At 51.7% G+C, this 21,867-nt stretch overlaps 1 protein-coding gene across 4 annotated transcripts in view; it reads right to left on the reverse strand.

Moving 5' to 3' along the window:
- Positions 1–21,867, reverse strand: part of Sh3pxd2a (SH3 and PX domains 2A) — a 203,561-nt gene that overhangs the window by 86,235 nt on the left and 95,459 nt on the right. For all 4 annotated transcript variants that reach the window (XM_055591630.1, XM_055591631.1, XM_055591629.1 and 1 more), the window contains one exon: positions 13,246–13,337. In XM_055591630.1, coding sequence (XP_055447605.1) covers positions 13,246–13,337 — 92 coding nt within the window. The remainder of the gene's footprint in view (positions 1–13,245; positions 13,338–21,867) is intronic.

The following is a 21,867-nucleotide window of genomic DNA, read 5'->3' on the forward strand; positions in this document are numbered from 1 at the left end:
CAGACTAGAAGCCATTCGACTCGTTTACAGTCAAGGATATTTTGCTAAATGTCAGATTCAGTAATCTTCTGTCCGCTTGTGTTGGGTTGTGATGGCAGATGTGCTTCCTAATTGGCAGAGGCACTTTTTACAAACACTGACAAGGACTGTGGGCTTAGATTTCCGCATCTACAGAAGGAGGCTACTCTGACTAGCTGACAGAGCTGCTATGGGACTCTGGTTCTGAGACCCACAAAGAAAGAAGGAAAATGTTCTTCCAGAAGCCAACTGAGAGGGTCTGAGCAAAGGGGGGCCAGGTCAGCTGAGGTCTGCAGAGCTCTGGGAGCTTTCTACCCCACATAGCCCGGAGCTAGGTTTCTGCTCTGGCCTTTGCACAGCATGGTCTTAAGAGGCAGCGACCTCCAGGCAAGACAGGGAGCATGGATGCCATTCTATGCCATTTGTGGCCCAATCTAAATTGCTGCACTGAAGGCTCTTGTATCCAACAAGAATCTGGCCATTCTCTGCAGGGCCTGCGTTCTCCAGGGTTCTGAGAATGGACCCATTGTGACCATGTGGAAGTCCAGAGAGGCCAGATTCCTGCCCTGGGTGAAAAAGCTGAATCCCTGGGGGGGGGGGGGGAGAAGAAAGGAGTCTTGGGTCTTCTAGCCTGTGCCCTAGATGCTATGACCATCACAGACCTCAGAAGACAGCCCTACACACACACAAACAGAGAGAGAGAAAGAAAAAGAGATTTTGCTCATCTCCCAAGCATTCCAAAAAGTTTCCTCTGTTCTGTCCACAGAGAAACGTCAAAACACTATCTGTCTGCCTCCTCTGGCTTGTCCACCATAGTGGGGACAGGCCCTGAATGTGTCTGCAGCTCATGGATGGCTCCATACTGTTTTGGGCCTCAGCTCAATGAGGAGGGACAGTGGGTGAGCACAGAGCCTGGTCCTCCTGAGTCTTCAGTTACAAAGGGGCTAAAACAACTCCTGCTTGACAAAGTTGGTGTCAGCTTGGGCAATGTGCAAAGCTCTTAGCACAGAATATGGCACATGGGAAAGGTTCCAACCGAAAGGTTGGGTTCACAAGAGGGGCCTGGAGTGTGGATGGCAGCCCTCTCTCCAGGGAATGGAGCTGTAAGACCCTGGCGCCATCACACAGGATGCCAACTGAGGGTCATGAGAGCAAACAGATCTGGTTCTCACCTATGTACCTTCCAGGAGTCCCACCCAGTGGGAGACTCTGACAAGCCGTCTATGGCAAAGGTGGGGGAAGGAAGAACCACAAAGCTGAGATCCTAGGAAGGGGGAAGTGGGGCAGGCCCATTGCCATGGCGTAGTACAAGTTCTGCCTTAGGGTAACTGATATCCGGCTGCTGCCTCTGTCAGCCGCCTATAGGTGGCTCATGGATGTCTGAAGGACTCAGAAGTGTCAACAATAAAATAAGGTGATGGGATTCAATCATGAAATCCCTGTGGAGAACGTCAAAGAGGCCCTTCCATGTGTGGAGGTTTTCTCTGTCGCTTTCAAAGTCCATTGCTTATCTCCCAGCAAGTCCATCTTCAACCATATCTTAATTGAGAGTTGTTAAGACTCATCCCCATGCCTGAAGCAGGAGGGCAGCAGAATTACCCCATCTGCCCGAAAGTGCCCATGCTCTAGTTATTAAGACGAGACAAACATCCAGGGAAAGAAAGCAGAACTCGACTTGTGATTGGGTACCATAAAGCTCTGTCAAGAGTCTACTGTATAGGAATTCCCAGGGCAGAGGGGTCAGAGTGGCCTGGGATGGCCAGGGAGGGCTGTTGAGAAGAGGGAGGTGCTGGAGCTAGAGCCCGAAAGAGAAAGAACATTTAGAAAGTTAGAGTGGAGATAGGGAGAGAGAGGGGTAGAGGGATACATGAACACAGGGGAGGGGGCGGGGCAGGAAGGGGTGCAGACAGCTTGCCTGGGTCTCAACAGTCTGGTTTCTCAGTTTAGGCACATAAGACAGACACAGGCCCTCAGCCATGTGAGTGCCTGTCAAGGATCCCTGGCTGTGGGCCCCCAACCTCCTAGCCTCCATGGGAAAGGGTGGGAGAAAAGCAGTCCCCGGGCATCTGCAAGGTCCTCGGGCCACCTGCGCCGCTCTGGTAGGGCCACACAGTCATCTCCCAGGAGGTCATAAGACCCTGTATCACACAAGCATTGTCTTCAAGACAGATATTTCAGTCCCATTTTACTGATGAGGCTCACAGAGACTAGGTCACTCTCCTGGTGTCACACAGCCAGTCACAAGGAAGCGAGGCTGCAAACTAAGAGCCGTCTGTGCTTATGAGCATGACAGGGACCTAACTACTGTCTCTCTGGTGTCATACCTCCAACACTCAGCCTGACAAAGGTCCCTCTTCCCTTTCTGGAAGCTCAAGAACACTTTTTTTTTTTTTTCTTTTTCCTCAAGCTTTTGACCTCCGGGGACACAGTGTGTTCCAATTCTGCCTCCAAAGCCCAGAGGCACTTCACTTGAGCTGCCCGGGAGAGTTCTCCAGAAAGACGGTAATGGGCTCTATTGGCACCATCTAAAGCAATGACGCCCAGCTATGACGGCTACTAAGTACTCACACAAGTGGCTACTCCCTAAAAAAATGTGACAGAGCTGGGCATTGTGGCACACCTCCCTAGTCACAGCACTTGGGAAGCCGAGACAGTAGAATGACTGCAAGCTGAAGGCCAGCCTGGTTACAAAATCAAGATACTGTCTCATAAAAACAAGACAAAAAACCCAGTTAAACACACACACATACACACGCACAGATCATGGTACAGTGGGTGCTTACCACAGTTCAACTCACAGTGCCAAAACAAAAACAAGCCTAGAGAGTTTTAATTTTGTTTGAGACTTTACAGGAGGGACCACAGTGACTTCCTCACTGACCCCAGCTCATCCCTACAGCTCTTGTTGTGGAGCAATTTTCTCCTAGATTAAAATATTCCACCCTGCAGAGATGCTCCCGAAGGAAGAAAATAAGCAACTCAAACGGCTTCAGGAAGTTCCTGAAGCTGACCAGACTCACTAGGTCCCCTCCCCCCAAGAGTGAACAGTCAAGAGAGCCATTCAGACAAGCCCAGCTGCAAATAAGAAGCAGAGATCGGGCAAGCAGGCTGGAAAGAAGCGGAGTCCAGGAGAGCTGCCTGGAACAGGCTTCAGCCAAGCGAGCTACCTGGAAAGGACTCTCTTCAACCTGTCGGGCTGCCTGGAGGCTATGTAGTGTGCCGTAGGAGTTCAGCTTGTGTGAGCTGTCACCCACTGGGGTGGGCTTTGGTGACACCGCTGTCCTTGAGTCATTTCTGCTCCTGTAAGTAACCCCTCACCCATATTCACCTATGTTGTAAGTAACCCAAATAAAGCTCACTGGCTCACCATATCGGACTTCGGTGGTACCCTTACTTGCTCTGTCATGGGCTCCCTATCGGGGGACAGATATGTGTGATGGTGTCCCCAGGAAAAATGTGTCACACAATATCTCTGAATGTCATCATTTCCAAAATGAAGAGATTCGGAGGACACACCTCCCTGGAAGGAGAGAGAACAAATGAACGAGCATAATGAAGTATAGAGTTAGCAGCGAGGCTCCGCGAGGCTCGGCAAAAATCCTCCTCCTTGTCCATCTCCATTGCTGGCTGCTCTTCACTGGCCCAGTGGTTCTCTTGGTGAAGGCTTTTTAGTGGAGTCAAGATCCACAGGCAAACTGACAGCGCCATCTGGGACAGGTGTGCACAGGTGGGCACTGAGGGGAGAGGAGGAAGTTGGGCTGCTACAGAGGATGGGCCTGGGAGGGATGTGGGGAAAGCAGCCAGGCTGCAGTGAAGAGCATCTGAGCAGACGGGAAGACGCTCAGGCCCTGTGGGCAAAGCCACACTGCTGAGACCACAGGGCTGCTGGGTTGCAGTTGGGGCCCCAAGACCCCTGGGCTATGGCTGCTCCTACTACTGTTATAGTCCCCAGGAGTCCCCTCTGCTGCGAGGCTGACAGGCCTCGGGTGGGCTCCTGGATCCCAGAGAACAGGAATGAATGCCAAATAAAGATGTCTTCACTGTGGCCAGCCAAGAGGCGGCCTTAATTAGGCCTCGCCACAAAGGGGCAGGCGGCCGCCACACTGCACACACTGGGCTCAAAGCACAGGCCAGGGCCTCCTGGCCAAGGGCCTTTGTTGCCGGGGAAACCTGGGGAAGAGCCTCCCCAGGGCAGCTTGGGCCTTCCCAATGGCCTATCAACTGTGTGTGCTACATTTCGGAGTGTGCCCAAGCGGAAAAGGCTTGCTGAAACTCTGATGGACTCCAATGGCCATTCAGGTCTGGCTTTGTCTGAACAGGCAATACTAGCCTTCTTTGTGCCTCAGTTTCCAGGATTTGACTGGGTTCCATCAGCTCTAGGTCTCACTCAGACCTGCCTCCCTCAGGCTTTGGACCCCAGATAGGGGTGGGAATGGTGGCAGTTACTACTGAGCCACCTTCCCTATCCCCAATAAACACTGCTTTCTCAAGGGTGGGGAGATGGAGTTAGAATCATCATTTGTGTCACTATTACTAATCCTATCATTGACAAGAACCCTACATTTGTAAAGCATTTCCACCCTGTAGCTTCGAAACCACATCCTTGACAGCGCTTGGCTCACTACAAGCCTGGGGTAGATGTGCCCATTTTATAGAGGTTCACCAGGACGCTGCTCCCCACGACAGTCTGCCCTGTATATGGGCCTCACGGGTTCTCCGAGGTTCCTGCCCTCCTGGTCTGGGCATCTTTGAATCTGTTAGAGCTTTTTTCCTGCTCAGCCACTGAACCTGGGACACCAGCAGTACAGCCTTCCTGGGGACCCCAGCCTCTTCCAGGCAGCACCCAGGCCTTGAGGCAGGGCCTGTCCAGTCTCCACTAGGTAGGGGTCAACCTTCTCTGTAGCACCAGCCAGCTGCTCCTCTCAACACTGTTGCTCAGCGCACAGTGTCCGCCGAGAACCTACTGAGTGCCAGGTTCGAGGGACTTGGGTTAAAAAGGGCTCGCTCCTTGTCTCTGGGGAGTGCAGGGCCTGGGGGTGTGAGCTGGGAGGAAGATGTCAAGTTGGCTGTGACAAAGAGGAGAAGGGAGGAGGGAGGGGTAAATCAGAGGGGGAGGGGCTGAACAGAGAGGGGAGCAGGGCAAGGCATGGCCCTGAGGTTAGAGCTGGGGAGGGAGGCTCCCTAAGAACAGGCCACCCTCAGACTCACCCTTAGCACACTGGAAGGTCACCCATTTCTAACTCACTCAAGCCAATTGCTGGGTGCCAGCGGGCTGCACGTGGGCTGAAGGAAGTACCAGGCAGTGGGCAGGCCAGCCTGTAGCTGGACCCTGGCTGCCTCCCCACCTCCCTCCCTCCCTGCTTCCCTCCCCACTGATGCCAGCACCCAAATAAACTGCAGGAATTGGATGTGACAGCTAACAAGCCAAGACATCGTCTCTCTTGGGGACATTTTGTCTCAAGTGGTACATGCATAATAGGGCCTCATAGTCCCTAAATCTGGATACCTTGGCACACAGACATACATGCGAGCAAAACACCTGTAAACTAACAATACAGTGGGAAGTTTCTTCTGAAACTGGAACAATGACAGCTACACAACTGAAACTGTGCCACTGGCGAGCAAGTCAGTTGCACACTTCAAGCCGGTTGAAAGGCCGGATGTGGCTTAGCAGTCGAGTACTTGCCTAGCACGGGCCAGGTTCTGGCTTCCATGCCCAAAACCATAAGAAGCACCTGAATTATAACACGTAAACTATGCATATTTGCATATGCAAATCACACATCACTAAACGGAATCTCTCACCCTCTGGCCCTCACCACCGAGCGAGGCTCTCAGGCTACCCGCTGTCAATGGAAGTTCTAGGCTGAATGGGACATGAAGTCAGCTGCACACACTCAGGTCACCATCCCCCAGTGACAAGTGATCCGGCTAACCCCTGGAGAGCTGACGGGATTGATTACGGTTGGTGGGAGGACTAGATTTTTCTGAGTGCTGCTAGGACCAGGCTATGTCTGATTGTTCAGAGCATTCTGTGCCCACCAGAGGGCGCTCCTCCTTGGACTTTCACCGCAGAGCAGAACCCAGGAGCTCTGGAGGCCAGAGGAAAGGTCTCTAGGACCCCTTGGATGTCTCTACAGACATGCACCTTCAGGGTGTTCGGGGGTTATCATCTGTAGAGATCACCAGCCTCCCAGGAGAAACCAGTATTTACACAGAACCACTGCAGATGGCGGTAATACTCCCTGTTACCACCAGGTGGCGAAAGATACACGCAGATCCGAAGTGAGGCACTGGTTCCCAGGCATCCCGAAGTTAGGCTGGTGCTCAAACTCCAACCTCAAGCACCCTTACAGGCCGCTAAGTGGCGGGATCACGGGGTCTTCACAAAGCTTGTCCCTCGCTCTGAGGTTGTGCTTGCTTATTTTGTATTTGTTTCTGTTCTTACAACTTTTAGACTTGAGTGGTCGCACACCTGGACCACTGCAATAGTCACCTAGCTCTGAGAGGACCACAGGATGTCAGAGTTTCGGTCCCCATTATCTGATGACAGGGGGTTGACAGCGAGCAATCCCCTTGTACCTGCCTCTTCTCAGAACACGTCCTAGGCTCCTTCAGAGACAGACTCTTTCTTGAGGACTGTTGTGGACTCCCTCCGGCCGCCATCCAGGAGTTACATACAGAGCAGCCAGCAATGGTAAGAATGAGGCTCTGGACTCTGAGGAGAAAGGGGGCTCACCTGTCCAGCTGGAGATACCTGAGAGGGCACCTGGACCTCAGCCAGAAGGGAAGAAACAGGTGGGAATGACAGCCAGCGACCCCCCAAGGCTGGGGATTAGGGGAGAACAGAGAGCAGGACATGAGAAAACACTAGGGCCCCAGGTCACCCCTGTACCAGAACACCCATATTTTCACTGAACTCTTGTTTAAAGGAGCGGGAAACCCTGTGTCAGCCCTGAGAACAGCTTGTCTTCCTGGACCACACCCTCGTTGGCTGGAGTTTGCTGTCGTTGTTAAGGCCAGGCAAGAGTTTGCGTCCTCTTTCCTCCCGCTGGCCTCTGCAGTATGACAGCCAGACACAGAGGTTCTGCTCCTTGGTGCTGACACCCTCTCAGGTGGAGTGGACACCGTTCCTGTGGGCTCCTTCCTACTACCTTCCCACCAGGTGGAAGAGACTGTGGCAGGGGCGGACAGAATATACAGACATGGAGGTTCACACCTTCCCCCCTCCAATCTCCCTTGGACCCACAGACCCTGGGTCCAATGGGTTCTCTTGACCATGTCTATGAAAAGGCTCTCCGTGCACTAGCCAGTGGCCATGGATGGGCTGCTGGAAGGACAGTGTGGGCTTGCCTAGATGAATGGTGACAGAGGAATAGTGCTGCCTAGCTGAGGGTCTAAACAGGACTCTGCCCAGCATAATGTGGGCTCTCTAGCCCAGTTTCTAAGCCAGAGACAAGCTGGGTACCAGACACCAAAGGAGAGACCCTAGAGTGAGGGTTCTGAGAGAGCCCTCCAAACACCAACCTGCAGCCAGGCCTCCTTCCTTTCTCATTAATAGTCTCCCCATCTGTACAGGATGGTGGGAGGTACCTTTGGATCTGGGTACAAAATGAGAATCTGAGGTTTGAAGAGAAAAGATCCACCAAAGGTCACAGCCGAGGTGGGTATTCAGATTCTCTCGCTGTCATCAACCCAATGCAAGACCCCAACCTGGGGGTAGTCAAGAGTTCAGTGGCCTGTGTGGTTCCTGGCATACAACAGGTGCTCAATAAATACCTAGGGGTAAAGGAAGGCTGCAGGAAAGACTCTCCACGGCTCTTTCTGCCACCTTCCATTTCCCTCCCCGGGGGAGCGGGGAAGAGGTGGGGTGAGCCCCACACCCAGCTTCTGCCACTCTAACCAGCCCATGCCACAGCTGTGTGGCCTACAGGAAAGAGAGGGTCACGCTGCGAAGCCACTGCCATCAAGGTCCCGTTGCCAGCCGCAATGCAGCCTGGACACTAAAATACCTCAGGTAAGCTGACCCCCCTGTCTTGCTAGCAGGCCTGGAATTCCAATGGGTTTGAGAATGCAAGGACCCCAAAAACAATCGCCTCAAACTCTCAGGAAACCGACTGCACTGCCAAGACGGCCTTCCACTGTCTCCCTGCTGGGTCTGAGGCAAGGCTGATAGTTTCTCCTCTTAGACCACCACCTTTCCCACGGGGAAACGTACTGACTGCCCCATCTTCTCGGGGACTAGTTAGTTTTATCAGCTGGTCCTGGATAAGCCACCATCTCCAGGAAGGAAATGGGAGGAAGCTGGACCCGTCTGCTATGAGTCTCTGCATGTGACCTCACCCTTCCTCACCCCACCTGCTGCACCACCCCCTTCCCGGGAAAAGATTGTTCCTGTTTCCCAGGTATGCCAACTTACCCCTGAGCCAGCCTGCCCCTGTCCCCACAGCCAGGGCTCTCGTTCAACTGGACTGCAGCCCAAGGAAGCCTCGCTGCACGCCTGCTCCTGGGTCCTGAGCCATGGGGATGCTAAGTGCATGCCAATGCCAAGGGTGCTGGGATTAGGATGCTGGGGGGGGGAACTTGGCCTTGTGGGGAGCAAAGTGGCTTGGGGTAGGGACTTTCTAGCAACACTAAGGCCCCCGAGTCAGAAAGAAGCTGGCCCTTGAGGCAGGCTGGGGCGAGCTGGTTCTGATCTGCCCAGGCCCCACCACCTCCCACCTCAAGTCTCTCTGAACATTGGGACATTGTTCTGTGTCTCAACAGAGGGCTCTGAGGCCCTGAGGCTGAAGAACAAAAACTGGTTTAGCAGGGCTCTGCCTGTCCCATGAAATTTCAAGAATTTCAATTAAGGCCCTGGCAGGTTGGACAGGGAGGAATAAACTGGAGACCATGGCTCACTGCCTGAGGGGTCCCTGCAGAAGCCACGGAGAGCTGAGCCAGTGTGAGTGGCCCTCCAGGACTGAACCGGACGAGCGGCCATATTTGTGGGCGATGGGATGGGGCACAGGTCATGTACCCCACACTTGCCCAGGTTCCTCTAGGTTGTCAGAATAAACTCAGCATCCCCAGGGGATGCCTGAACTGAATTCCCTCTAGTTTTAAGTGTGGGTTTTAGAGTTTCACATTTTTTAAAAATTTAAATCTTATTTATTTGTGTGTGGGCGTGTGTGCAGACAACGTGCCACAGTGCGTATGTGGAGCCTACTTCTTGCCCTCCATCACACGGTGCCCAGACTGAACTCAGCCACCAGGTGGGAGGGCGAGCGCCTTCACCCACTGGGCCACCTTCTTCTCCCTCTCCTTCTTCCTCTTCCTCTGGAGACAGGTCTCTCATAGCCCAGGCTGCCCTTGAACTCACACTCTAGCTGGCAATGTACAGTCGGATGCAGCATAGCTTCCTGCATGCTTCCCAAGCACTGAGCTACATGCCAGTTCCAAGGATGGCTCTTGACTGTAAGTCCCTCTGTCCCCACCCCCTGTGCCGCACAGCTCCCCCAGAGCCCACACAGACAGACAAAGAAGCCCACCAACCCCTGTGACTGTAAGACAAGGGGCTGGGCCTAGGGAAGAGAGGTCTGAGGGAGGCCCGCACTCCCCAGCGAATGTGCGCTGTAAGACTCGACTGCCAGCTTCTTGGTTGTGTGGTCTCCGGCTTTGGATTCACCATTTGCTAACTAGGTTGAAAGATCTTCCTCAGGCAGCCTGAGATGTAAATGACATATTTCGTGGAGTTCACAGGGCAAGGCCAGTAAGGCGCCACTCTTCTCTCTCTGCCTCGCTCCTCTCTTCTCAGGATGTTCACACACACACACACACACACACACACACACACACACACACATGCATTCATGCACGCACACACAAACACACACACTTTTTTATATGCTAGCGCTCCAAGAACACAGCTACAGATAGGATGTTAGTTGAATCCAATAGGACAGTATTGCTTGGTGAGGCCTTAGGAGGTGACTAAGACACGAGAGGCAGCCGCCACGGATGGGAGCAAAGTCTTCTAAGAGAGCCCAGAGAGAAAGCTGGGGTGATGGCTCAGGGGTAAAGCATGTTGACCTTAACATGCTCTTCCAGAGGACCCAGATTCAATTCCCAGCACCCCCATGGCAGCTCACAAATGTCTGTAACTCCAGTTTCCAGGGACATGCATGAAGGTAAAACTATCAGAACACATCAGATAAAAACAAATAAAACACTGGGGGGAGAAGAGACCTGGTAAGCTAAGGTCAGATGGAAGGGGAGGAGGACCACTCCTATCAGTGGACCTAGAGAGGGGCAGGGAGGAGATGAGAGAGGGAGGGTGGGACTGGGAGGAAATGAGGGAGGGGGCTACAGCTGGGACACAAAGTAAATAAACTGTAATTAATATAAAAAATTAAAATAAAAAAAAAGCATTAGGGGGAGGATCGAGCAAGCCCAGAGAGTTTGATATCGAATAAAGATGGATGTCTATCTAGCAGGAAGTATTCTCATCTTTGGCTACTTAAAACTACTGTGACTACCGTGATACAGTTTCTGATACAGAGGCCACTCACTGCCTGACAGGAGCCAGTTAGCAGGACGCAAGTGGCATTGCAAACAGGAAGCAGTGGGGGTGCTAGAAGGTTTAAAGAAAGACGGAAGGCTGTCCTGATGGAGAAAGAGGTGTGAGGGGTTCTCTTGGGGGCTGCTTTTGTGTCCCGCGCCCTGAAGCAGCAGAACAAAGGCCCCAAGTGTGGATGGCCAGCAGATTTGAGCAGAGCTGAAAGAGGATGAAGGATAGGTGCTATCAGAGGGAGGTGACAGCGAGGGCCCTAAATGACAGGAAGATTGACCTGGGAGTGACAGGATCACAGGAGAGACCAAACAGGAGGCCACAGAAGGCATGGTGATGGGCTGGCCCCAGGGCATGCAAAGAGATGGCTGGACTCAGACTGGGAGGTAGGCTAAAGGAAGCACCTGCGGGATTTGCTGAGGGGCTAGATGGTGAGCTGATGCAAAGAGTCTGATCTACAAGAATGCCTGGAGCTGAGGCACAGGTCAGGGGCCTTAGAAAGAGCATTCTGTTTTCTCCAGTGTAGAAATGCACACGTGTGTTCAAAGTCAGAGGGGCAGCCTTTCTGGAATGTCTGCAGGAGAACGAACACCATGCCTGCTCTGTGCCAAGCCTATCAAAGGGGGCTAGAAAAGGATCCTTTCTGTGCCAGGCCACTGGTTGTATAGAGCAGTAGACAGCCACCACGGTGGCCTGTGAGAGGATCAAAGCCCAGAGCTACTGCACATTTCCCCAAGACTGGACTGTCCACACTTTGTCTTGCCTATAAGATAGCACAGGTGGCCCTGGTGCCCGGTGGCAGGAAACCAAAGACGCGCCACAGCAGTGCGTTTGAGAGAGGCCAGGTTGTCTGCAAAATCCCAATGCAATGCACTGGCTTTGATAATTTGATAACTCTCCTCAGAGTCGACACAAGTCAAAATGCTCTGTTACCTGATCCATATTTATGTTTCTGGATGGGGGGCTGGGACATGAACAGTGGCCAAGAAAGGTAAGCAGCCCTTAGAGGGAGGGGCAGGCGCTTGGCTAATATATCGTCAGGCGGTCGGCCCAGGGTCACAGGGCGCCTGGGCCTTCTTCACAGTGGGGCACAAGTCTCTCCCTGGGAGGGAGAGAGGGAGGGAATGAGGAAGGAAGGGAAGGAGGAGGGGCCCAGAGGCAGTGCAGAGATGAGCCAGGGCTAGACGACCAACCCCTTTTGAACTCTCATCTCACACCTGCCACATTTGAGCCACAGGTCATCCGGTACTACCTCAAGAAAGAGGCAGCTAGCTCCCGTCTCCATGGTAACATAAAAGGCCAAATGCTTTTCACCCTGTCCCTGCCGTGCTGTGCCCTGCATGGCCGAGTGTGCCCTGAGTCCCGGCCTGTTCTGTGTCCAGGCTTTTGCAGACAACCGTGTGAGCACTGACTATGTGCCACTGTACACTGACTGGGTTTTCTCCGGGGGCCTCTCGCCCACCACCATGCATCTAGTATCAGTTTGCACTAGAGACAGGAAAATAGGGTTCTAGAAGTTGCACGAATGGTCAAAGAGCCTTAGGTGACAATGACTGACTTAGAGCATGACACAGAACAGTCACCCGCATTCCCTGGGCTGTTGTGTGGGTGCTACCATTCCTGGGAAGGGCCTTCTGGAGGTGGGCACAAGGCTAGTCTATTGGACACCATCAGCTCACTGGACCACCTGTGAAATGGGTCCCGTTTATTTAGCTGACTGGCAAAGAACAGAGGCTGAAATAAAGGTGCTTTCAACCATTAATACTCCCCTCTTTCCCTTTAAGCACCCGATCCCGGGGCTCCACCGCCAGGAGTAGCAGGGTTCTCCCCAGCACTATGGAAGGAGAGGGAAAGGCCATCACAGCTGGGAACAAGCAATACCAGGTTGTGACCCAGAGCCACGGTTACCCTGGAGAGCCAAGACGTAGCAGAGGAGCAGGGTCGGGAGGAGAGAGAGGACTGAAGTGGACCACACGTTCCCAGATGGGAGGCAAAGGGAGAGGCGCAAAGTTTCAAAAGGCTTATTGGAAACCTGGAGATATGGTTGCAGCCTGCTTGCCTGCCCATCATATGCAGTGAGAACCTATTTTACCTAGGTACAACCCTTCTGTCCCCTTTGGGGCACAGTCTCACTTATGTAGGCCAGGCTGGCCTCGAACTCACAGAGATCTGCCTGCCTCTGCCTCCTGAGAGTTGGGATTAAAGGCATGCACTACCATGACCAGCTTTTACTTCTTTTAAAGTAATTTAATTATGTATGCATGTATGTTTAATGATGTGTGTGTGTGTATATATATATATATAGAGAGAGAGAGAGAGAAAGAATGTGTGTGTGTGTGTGTGTGTGTGTGTGTGTGTGTGTGTGTGTGTGGTGTATTATGCAAATATGTTCACTGCAGCAAAAAAATAAGGAGCTTTGGCTGTTCCCTGACTTTAAAAGCTATATAAATTATGGCTCATATGCCTGCTGATGATAGGGGGACCTTTCTAGGAAGCTACCTACAGCAGCCTTCTGCAGCAGGAGCACTGGGAATGGTGACTATTGCCTAGCTGCATCCTCAGCTGGTTAGCATTGCTAGGTCTCCTCTCCTAGGTGCCCACGTCCTCAGCCTCCCCACAGGCCTCTGATGCGGCCCATACTTGCCAGTCATGCAGAAGAGATGGAAGCCACTACTCACTCTTTTGGGGGGTTGATATCCTCAGGCCGTGCCTCAAAGAACCGAAAGACTTCATCACACTGTGAAATGTGGGGAGGCAGCCGGACAAGTGCCTGTGAAAGACAAGGAGATGAGGTCATTAGGTATGAGGACCCAGACAGCATCAGCTCAGCCCCTGGGGGAGGGGGTGGTCCTCAAGTACTACGCCATGGGAGACACAGTCAACCAGCCAGGCAACAGGGAACTGAAAGAGAAAGAAAATAATCCATCTATCAACCCATTCATCCATTTAAAACAAAAACAAACAAACAAACAAAACCCACCAACAACTACAAAAGTATCTTGGGGCCGGGCATGTTCAGTCAGTAGAATGGTTTGTCCAGCATGCTAGTAGCCCTGGGCTCTGTCCTCAGATATTCAGAACCTGATCCTGGTGTTCAAACTTCCAGCATTTGAAAAGTAAAGGCAGGAGGGTCAGAAGTACAGAGTAATCTTGGTTCTATACTTTCTGGTCAACCTTAACTAATGAGATTTTGTCAAAAACAAAAAAAGAAACAACTAACAAGGAAGCAAAACCCAATAAATGAAAACCAACAACATCAACTACCATCAAGGGGTGGTGGTGCCTGTCTGCAGTTCCAACACTCAGGAGGCAGAAGCAGGAGGATCGCCCAAGTCTGGGGCCGGCCAGGGTAACCTAACGACACCCAAGTGTCTGCCATGCTGGTGTGAGCACTGAGTTCGGATCCCCGGGACCCCCATGAAGCTGGATATGCACATTTCTGCAATCCCAGCTATCCTACGTCTAGTGGCAGGCAGAGACAGGACAGTCCCCGAGAGCTCCTGGATGAGCTAGCCTGGTTCATACAAAAAGAACAAAGAGTCCCTGTTTTAACATGCACACACACTCATCCAAATGCTCACAACACACACACACACACACGCACACACACACACCAAGCCAACCAATCTGCTAGACAACTAAGGATCAGCCAACCCTCTGGCCAACAATTTCAGTAACTATGTGTGGCGGCTTGAATGAGGATGTCCCTGTTGCATCTGGCATTGAATACATGGTCCGTTTTTGGTGGTTTTGTTTGAAGAGGCTTGGGAAGTATGGTCTTGCATCACTGGGAGCCAGGACCAGTTTACTCTCTCTTCCTGCCTTGGTTGCTGGAGGTTGGTCTAATGCTAATTATTGGCACTCAAGATCTGGTTACTGAGCCAGATACACCCATCCTGGTTTGTGTAAAATGCCTAAAACCTGACCGGTTCATTAAATGGCCTATACCTGAGCAGGGCAGAATGGGGTAGGCGTGGCCAGGTTCCTGGGCTTTGGAGGACAAGGAAGCAGGAAGAATCACGAGAATCAGGGGACAGACAGGAAGAGAGGAAGAAGGAGGCCACCACCATGGGTTAGTGTGGAGAAAAAAAACCACATGGGACTGGAGAAAGGACTCCAATGATGTCATGTAAAGGCCTGGATAAGGAATAAAGGCAAGTATTTATAAGATTATGGATGGAAGATAGAGTGGTTAAGGAGGATGGCATTGGATGGGGGCTGGAAGATGGATGGTGAGGTGACTCAGAGAGTAGGTAAGAATATCTGCCCAGCCCAAGGTAAATAAGGCAATTATAAAATCTAATCGGTATCTGTGTCTTATTATTTGTGATAGCAGGTTAGATAATACCGCTGTGATACTCTTAGGGCTAATGATAAATCAGATAGACCAACACTCATATTTTACTAATTACTACAACATGTGGTTAAGGATGTGAGCTCTCGGCTTGCCACTCCAGCCACTGTGCCTCCTGCTGACCGCCGTGGTGGACTCTCTGGAACTGTAAGGCCAATAAACCCTGCCTTCTGTAAGCTGACTTGATCATGGTGTTTTTTTCACAGCAACGGGAAAGTAATTAATACGCTGTGCAAACAAACGGTCAATTAAAGAAGCAGAAGTTAACCAAGCAATAAGCAATGAGCACTGAGTTCAGGTTTCAGGGCGGCAGGGCTGGTCATTCCTCAGAAGCCCTGAAGGAATCTCATCCTACTAAAAAACTAAGTCTGAGGCCCTTAACCTAACAAGGTGGGGTTCGCCCTCACCAACCGACAGAACAGTCCAGATCCTTAACCTATCAGGAGAGCGCTCACCCTACAAGCCTCACCTTTCCCTAGCCACACCTGGACTGCACAGTTGTGTTTCCTAGACACTGACTGCAGGGCTGGTTCTTAGTGGCAAATTGAGAAACGCAACAGAGGACAAATATGTGCTGTGACAGAGTCAGACAGGACCTACAACAATGGAAATGAGATGGCAGGAAGGGCCCAGAAGCTAAACTCTGAGGTGGGGTTGCTCACGTGTGGTGGCTGTGGAAGCTGCATGAAGGTAGAACAGTTCAATTGCAGGGGGCAAGGAAACTGGGAGGGGCTGGACAGGACTTGTCAGAGTAAAGTCCTTGTAGACGAAAGTACTGGAAGGCTGAAGGATGGAGAGAAGGACTCCTATGACGATTAACGGGCCGAGAGGACTGTTGTCCAGAGTTGGAGTCTCCCGCTGAAGGGAGAACGAGAATAAGAATAGATCAGCGTTCACCCTCTCTAGCCAAGGACACATGGGGGTCTAGGCCTGGTCCCAACTAAGAGGTGGGGAGGAAGGCAGGGCCCCGCCCTCATTTATGGGAGAAATACTGGAATAAGGAGAGACTCTTGGATCAGACAGGACACAGTCAAAGTAGGGCAGAGGGTCAAGGCCAAAGAAACAGAGGGCTAGAGCCAGGAGAAAAGGGGGGAGCTACGATGTCCCTGAACTCCACACCAGGACCTACTTCAGAGGCTCCATCCAGGCCCCTGCAGTCCAGTGATCAGTTCCGAGTGGTCCCTTGGAAATCCTCAGGATGGCCCCACCCCCACATGACGATGAGGAAGATCCATGGTGAACATCACCCTGGCCACTCGAGGGGCCTGGAAAGACATTGAATATAAGCCTTGTGCACACAGGGACTTTAGTCCATTCTGTTGATGGCAACTCAGGGCAGAAATTCAGTTTATATCTGAATGAAAGAACAGATGAGTGAAAAGTGAGCAAACAATAGAGCTTGATGTCTAGAAGCTGATACCCAAAGACAGAGAGGGAGGCCCAAGAAAGCACCCTGGGCCTTGTGCGGCCACAACTGAGTTGCACAGTTTAACTTTCTGAGCTGGTCAGACAACCCAACTCTATTACCCAGCATTAGGTATCCAACCAAGAGGCACTTCTTCATGCCAAATCCACACCCAGGCAAGATGGGACAAGATTTGACAAGAGCAGACCTCAGCAAATGAGAGCATTTTGCAACTCTTCCTTTAACTCCCAGCCAGTTTTCCCTAGAGCCTGTGGCTTTACAAAGGTCTCCAACCTCCCCACCAACAACCAGGAAGCTGCAAAGAAGTCAAACGAACAGCAATGAACAAGAGCTCTGCTGGGCATTGTCTCCGATGCCAATTTCTCCAGCCACCTGACAACAGGAGGGCTTTTCAGTGTGCGTATGTGTGGCACTGGAAGAGGAAGGCAGGACATACCCTTGAGGGGGCACATTGCCTCTGCTTATAATGGGGACATAGAAGCTGCTGTGAGGAAGGAGATGTAAAAGGAGAAAGTGGCAGGATCCAAGTGCTCAAAATGCCAAAGGTGGGTGAATGCGGTCCCCAAAGGCCATCTGGTCCTCACCTAACATACGGGGCACATTCTGTGTTCTCCCCAAGGAAGGGTGGAAGGAAAAAAAATATGAGCAAGGGACAGACAGAGAGGAAAGCAGGAGACAAAAAGGAAAGAGGTGAGGGGCCAGGCATGGACAGAAAGGGCTCGTTGGGGGGCGGGCAGAGGTTCCCAGGGCGGGCTTTAAGGATCGAGTTAGGCCGAACCAAGGGAAGCCATCACCAGGGCGGGCCTGTGTGCAGTCCCTGTCAGGATGACCTCAGAAAGGTGATGCAGTGGAAAGCAAGAGTCAGCTGGCCGGGAGGGTCCTGGACCCTACTGGACGCCTCCACCCCTAAAACAGAGGGCTCTTCATGCCAAAGAGAGTGAGTGGTGCTTGGGGCAGAGGACGCGTGGGCCACAGACAAAGGAGTCTTTCGGTGGAATGACAGTGACATCTTGACGTCCCAGGGAGCCTGCAGGGAGCTTGTCAAGGGCTCATCCTGACTGCTGGCTGACAACAGAGGCTCCCAGCCTGGAGCAGCCTAGTTCTGGCCAAAACCACTTAACAAAAGTGGCTGGTGCTGAATGGCCTGTCCCCAGGCCATACAAGTGCTGGTACTAGGGAGCAGGAACCCAAGCCTGGCCACACTGAGCAAGGTAGAGTGGGGGCCAGGGTCCCAGCTCAGGTCTTGGGTTCTGCCGAAGGACATTCATGGTGCTTGACATGTATGAAGTGAAGCCGGGCAGCCCCGGTGTAAGTCCTGCCCCTGTGAGATGAAGAATGCTTTACCTGCCCTCTCCGAGCTCAACACGCTGGATTTGACAGTAGAACTGTCACCCGTTAAGTGGTGACGAATCTGAGGAGCCCAGCACAGAGGCTGGCTAGGCTGGCACTGAGCAAACTCTGGGTACATCGTAGCTGTTACATCACTGCCGTTCTTTAGGTCAAAGCAATGATGCACCAGCAAGAACTCCAGAATGTGTCAGGAGCCCTTGACTCCAGTCCCAGCACTACAGCTGTGCATTTGTGTGTGACCCTGGGCAGCTCATGTCATCTTTGGTTATCAGTTCTTCCAGGGGTGGGATGAGGTGTGTGGGGTGGGGGGAGGGGGAGAGCCTAGTTCTGGAATCCCGGATTAAAATTACTTCCATGAGTACAATAAGATGGCACCTTAAAGGCCCTGCCTTCCCGGCCTGGACCATCGCCATGCTTGTTAGCATAGCAAAGCCCGAAGACATTCCACAGGAATGTTGCTGAGGCCAGCTTGCTGTCAATCAGAGCATCCTAGGAGTCTGGCTCATGTGAACTATCAACTCAGAAAGAAAGGCTGTGACCATGATTCTAATTCCACAGAAGAAACTAAAGTCTAGGTAGGCTAACTGGTCTGAGGAGAGCGGGGCTCGAGCAGCTAGGGCTGCCTAGCCAGTCAGTAGCATCATTCTGTGACAGTAGCCAGGATCCAGGCTCTCTGCTTCCAGCATTCCTCACTAGAATCTACGAGGTGTCCCGAAGGTCCTTAAGCTCCAGGGCCAGTACATAGTCATTAGGGAGGTATCTGTCTGACCTATGGCTCTGACAGCCTTTCCATACCCAGGTGAGGTCATAGGGTTGACTTCAGGCACTGGTCAAGGGTTAATGAGTCTGCCCTCACACCCTTGTGTTCCGGCGGGAGGGAATGAGTGGGAGTGTGTAGAGGGGAGGGAAATGGGGACAGTTCAGCCTCTGAGCTGCTCAGTTCCTGCAGCTATCTCCTGAATGGCTCCTGCCCCTCCACCTTGGCTTTTTGGTGACTGGTTGGTGAGGCCACTGAGAATGAAGAAAGGCCAGGGTGTAGGGTCCCTGGGCTGGGGAATGGCGCTGCTCTCCTCTGATGAACCACCAGTGCACACTTTTTCTGTCCTAACCTGATCCAGGGGTTCTGGTTCTTGCTTCACTCCTAGATTGTTTCCTTAGAACCCAGTGCCAGGGCAGATGGGTCATACTGAGCAGGGTGGGGGAAGGGAAGAAAGGAGGAAGAGAGATCGAGAGAGCGAGAGAGACTTCCATTCAGCTGTGGAGAATAGCAATGGCTCAGGATGAGTATGGTAGGTCATACCTATCATCCTGGCAACTCAGAAGGCTGAGCGTTATGCAGCAGAATCCTCTTGACTTAAAACGTTCCACCCTGGAGTGAAGCTAGCTAAGACCTGGATGTTAGAAAGGGGGTGAACCTAACACGATGTTTTCCAAGTGGAGGTGAAACATTCCACCCTGTGTGGAGCTTTAAGCACAGAAGTAAAGGCTTCAGGAAGTCCCTGAAACCGATCAGAACCACTAGGCGCCTTCCTCCCTCAAGTATACATAAGCTGTAGGGACTGCTGAGAGGCTCTCAGACCCCAGAGCTGCCTGGAAGGACCGTCGACCAGCCAAGCTGCCTGGAAGAGGCTCGATCAACTGAGCTATCTGGAAAAGAAGTTCTTCAACTACTTAAGCTTCCAGCTTTTGTGAGCTGTCACCCATGCTGAGATGGGTTTTGCTGAGGTGGCTGTCTTATGTCATTTCTGCTCCTATGAGTAAGCCCTCACCCATATTCCTGTAGGCAACCTCACTAAAACTCATTGGTTCGCCAAGTTGGACTGTGGGAACATCCATACTTTGTCATTGTCCCTATCTGGGGTGAGCAGACACTTGTTCTCACTTCCCAAAGGAGAGTGTCATACAACATTGAGACAGGAGTTGCCTGTGCAATTGAGGCTGATTACACAGTGAGAGTCTGAATCAAACAGCAAATGAACAGAAGGGCAGGGGCAGACAAGGGGAGCCATGGAATGAAATGCTCATGGCACTGTCTGTGAGGTTGGTGGTGGTGGGTAGGACCCTGGCTGGTCACAGATCCTACCATCTGATGGCAGAGTAGTGGAAAGCACCTCCCAGCAGTGAGCATGGCCTCGGGGTATGCCTCACTGACCTTGGAAGGGTCAGTGGGTCTCTCAGGCAACTGCAGCATAGACCTCAGCTTGCTTGCTTGTTTGCCCCTCCTGAGTGCTGGGGCTAAAGGCGTGTACCAAGCCAGGCAGACCTCCTTTTCTAACTCAGAAGGATTAAAGGCCAGCCTGCATGGGCCTGCTCTGACACATTCATAAAGTCTTCCTTAGGAGATGACATTCAGATGGTGAACTCCTGATCTAGCCAACAGCCCCCACTCTGGGATGCTCCTATCCATGCTAATAAGGTCAGAAGGCCCCCCTCTTACAGATCCCATGACTGTAGCTCTCCTGTTCAAAACCTGATTCCCAGGAGGTAAGATGCTGTGGGCTTCCTCCTCCAGCTGACCCACAATCAGGATGCCACAGGCTTGGAAGCTCAGGGTCAGGATGATCAGAGCCATAAGCTACAGCTGGAAGGCTTCCTCCCGTCTCTGTGGTCTCCATTAACTTTGCTCATTTATTTAACTTCTTAAAGCAGTAAAAAGCTTGGCCGCAGCCATCAGCTCAGAAATAGTGAATGTACTTTAATGAGGAAAAAAAGGATATTGATCTGAAGAAGAGAGATCTCTAGCTTAGGGCCATTCATTCATCATTTACAATAAGGCAGAGCATGTGACCCAGGCCAATCTGGATAGAATTCAAACCTGGGTTTCATTGGGAGGAGAAGGACCAGTTGTCTTCCTGGAGGGTAAGGAATGACAGTTAAGAACTCAGTTCTCATTTAAAATTTGTAGGATTGGTTCTTTATTAATCTGTAGAGAGGGTCTCAGACAGCTTAGTATAGTCAACTGAGGCTGGCCTTAAACTCCCGGTCTGCCTGCCTCCACCTCCTAAGTGCTTGGGTTGTAGGCATGTGCCACTGTGCCAGATGTGACTTAAACATCTGTGTCGCCAAGCATGATTCATTATAAAATATTAGAATTATAAAGTCTTGAAACAAAAAGTATCTTGGTTACTTTGAAATTGCTATGACAGCACATGATGACCAAGGCAAGTTATACCAGAAAGCATTTAATTTGGGGTTCATGGTTCCAGAGGATTAACCCGTGACCACCATGGTGGGGGGCATGGAAGCAGGCGGGCAGACATGGTAGTGCCTGAGAGCCCATATCTCCAGAAAACAACCATGAGGCAGAGAAAGAAAGTGAACTGAGAACGGCATGGGCTTTTTGAAACCTCAAAACTCACCCCCAGTGACACACTCCTCCAACAAGGTCACACTTCCTAATCCTTCCCAAACAGTTCCACTAACTGGGGACAAAGTATTCAAATATATGAGCCTGTGGGGGAGGGGGTATTCCCATTCAAACCATCACAGAAAGGGACCTTACCAGTAAGAGCTCAGTATAGGGACAGCATTTCCGAAGTCACTTAACAGTGATGTACATTCTCACTCAGCTCCTGGGGGACTGTGGCTTTCATTGCCGTTTGCCTGTGGTCACACAGCTCAAGCCTGTTGGACCAGACTCCAGCTCTTCTCATTGTAGTGTGCGTTAGATGAAACGACCTGCTATTCTTCCCTCCTTAGGATTCTTTGCTTTGAGTCAGCCCAGGGTGGCCTCTTCCATCTTCCTACCTTAACCTCCTGATCATTAGGATTATAGGATTACACCCTCCCTGGGAGTGTACACACACACACACACACACACACACACACACACACACACACACACACTCCCATGTGCAGAGGCGAGGGAAAGACATCAAGCTGTGTGTCCTAGTCTAACATTCTTTGCTTTGCTCCTTTGAGTCAGACTTTCTCATAGAATCCGGCCTCATGGATCTTCCTGTGTCTGATCTGCCCAGCGTGGGGTTACAGGTGCATGAGGCCACATCTGGCTTTGTTCATCAATGCTGGGGATTTCAACTTAAGCCCTCATTCTTGCACAGCGAACATCCCTAGCCAGTGAGTCATCCTCCCACTTCCCCCTTGGAATTCTTAAAACACACACACACACACACACACACACACACACACACACACACACACACATCTATG

Source organism: Psammomys obesus, unplaced genomic scaffold (genome assembly GCF_907164565.1).
Source record: "Psammomys obesus unplaced genomic scaffold, mPsaObe1.curated_primary_1811, whole genome shotgun sequence".
Taxonomy (NCBI): domain Eukaryota; kingdom Metazoa; phylum Chordata; class Mammalia; order Rodentia; family Muridae; genus Psammomys; species Psammomys obesus.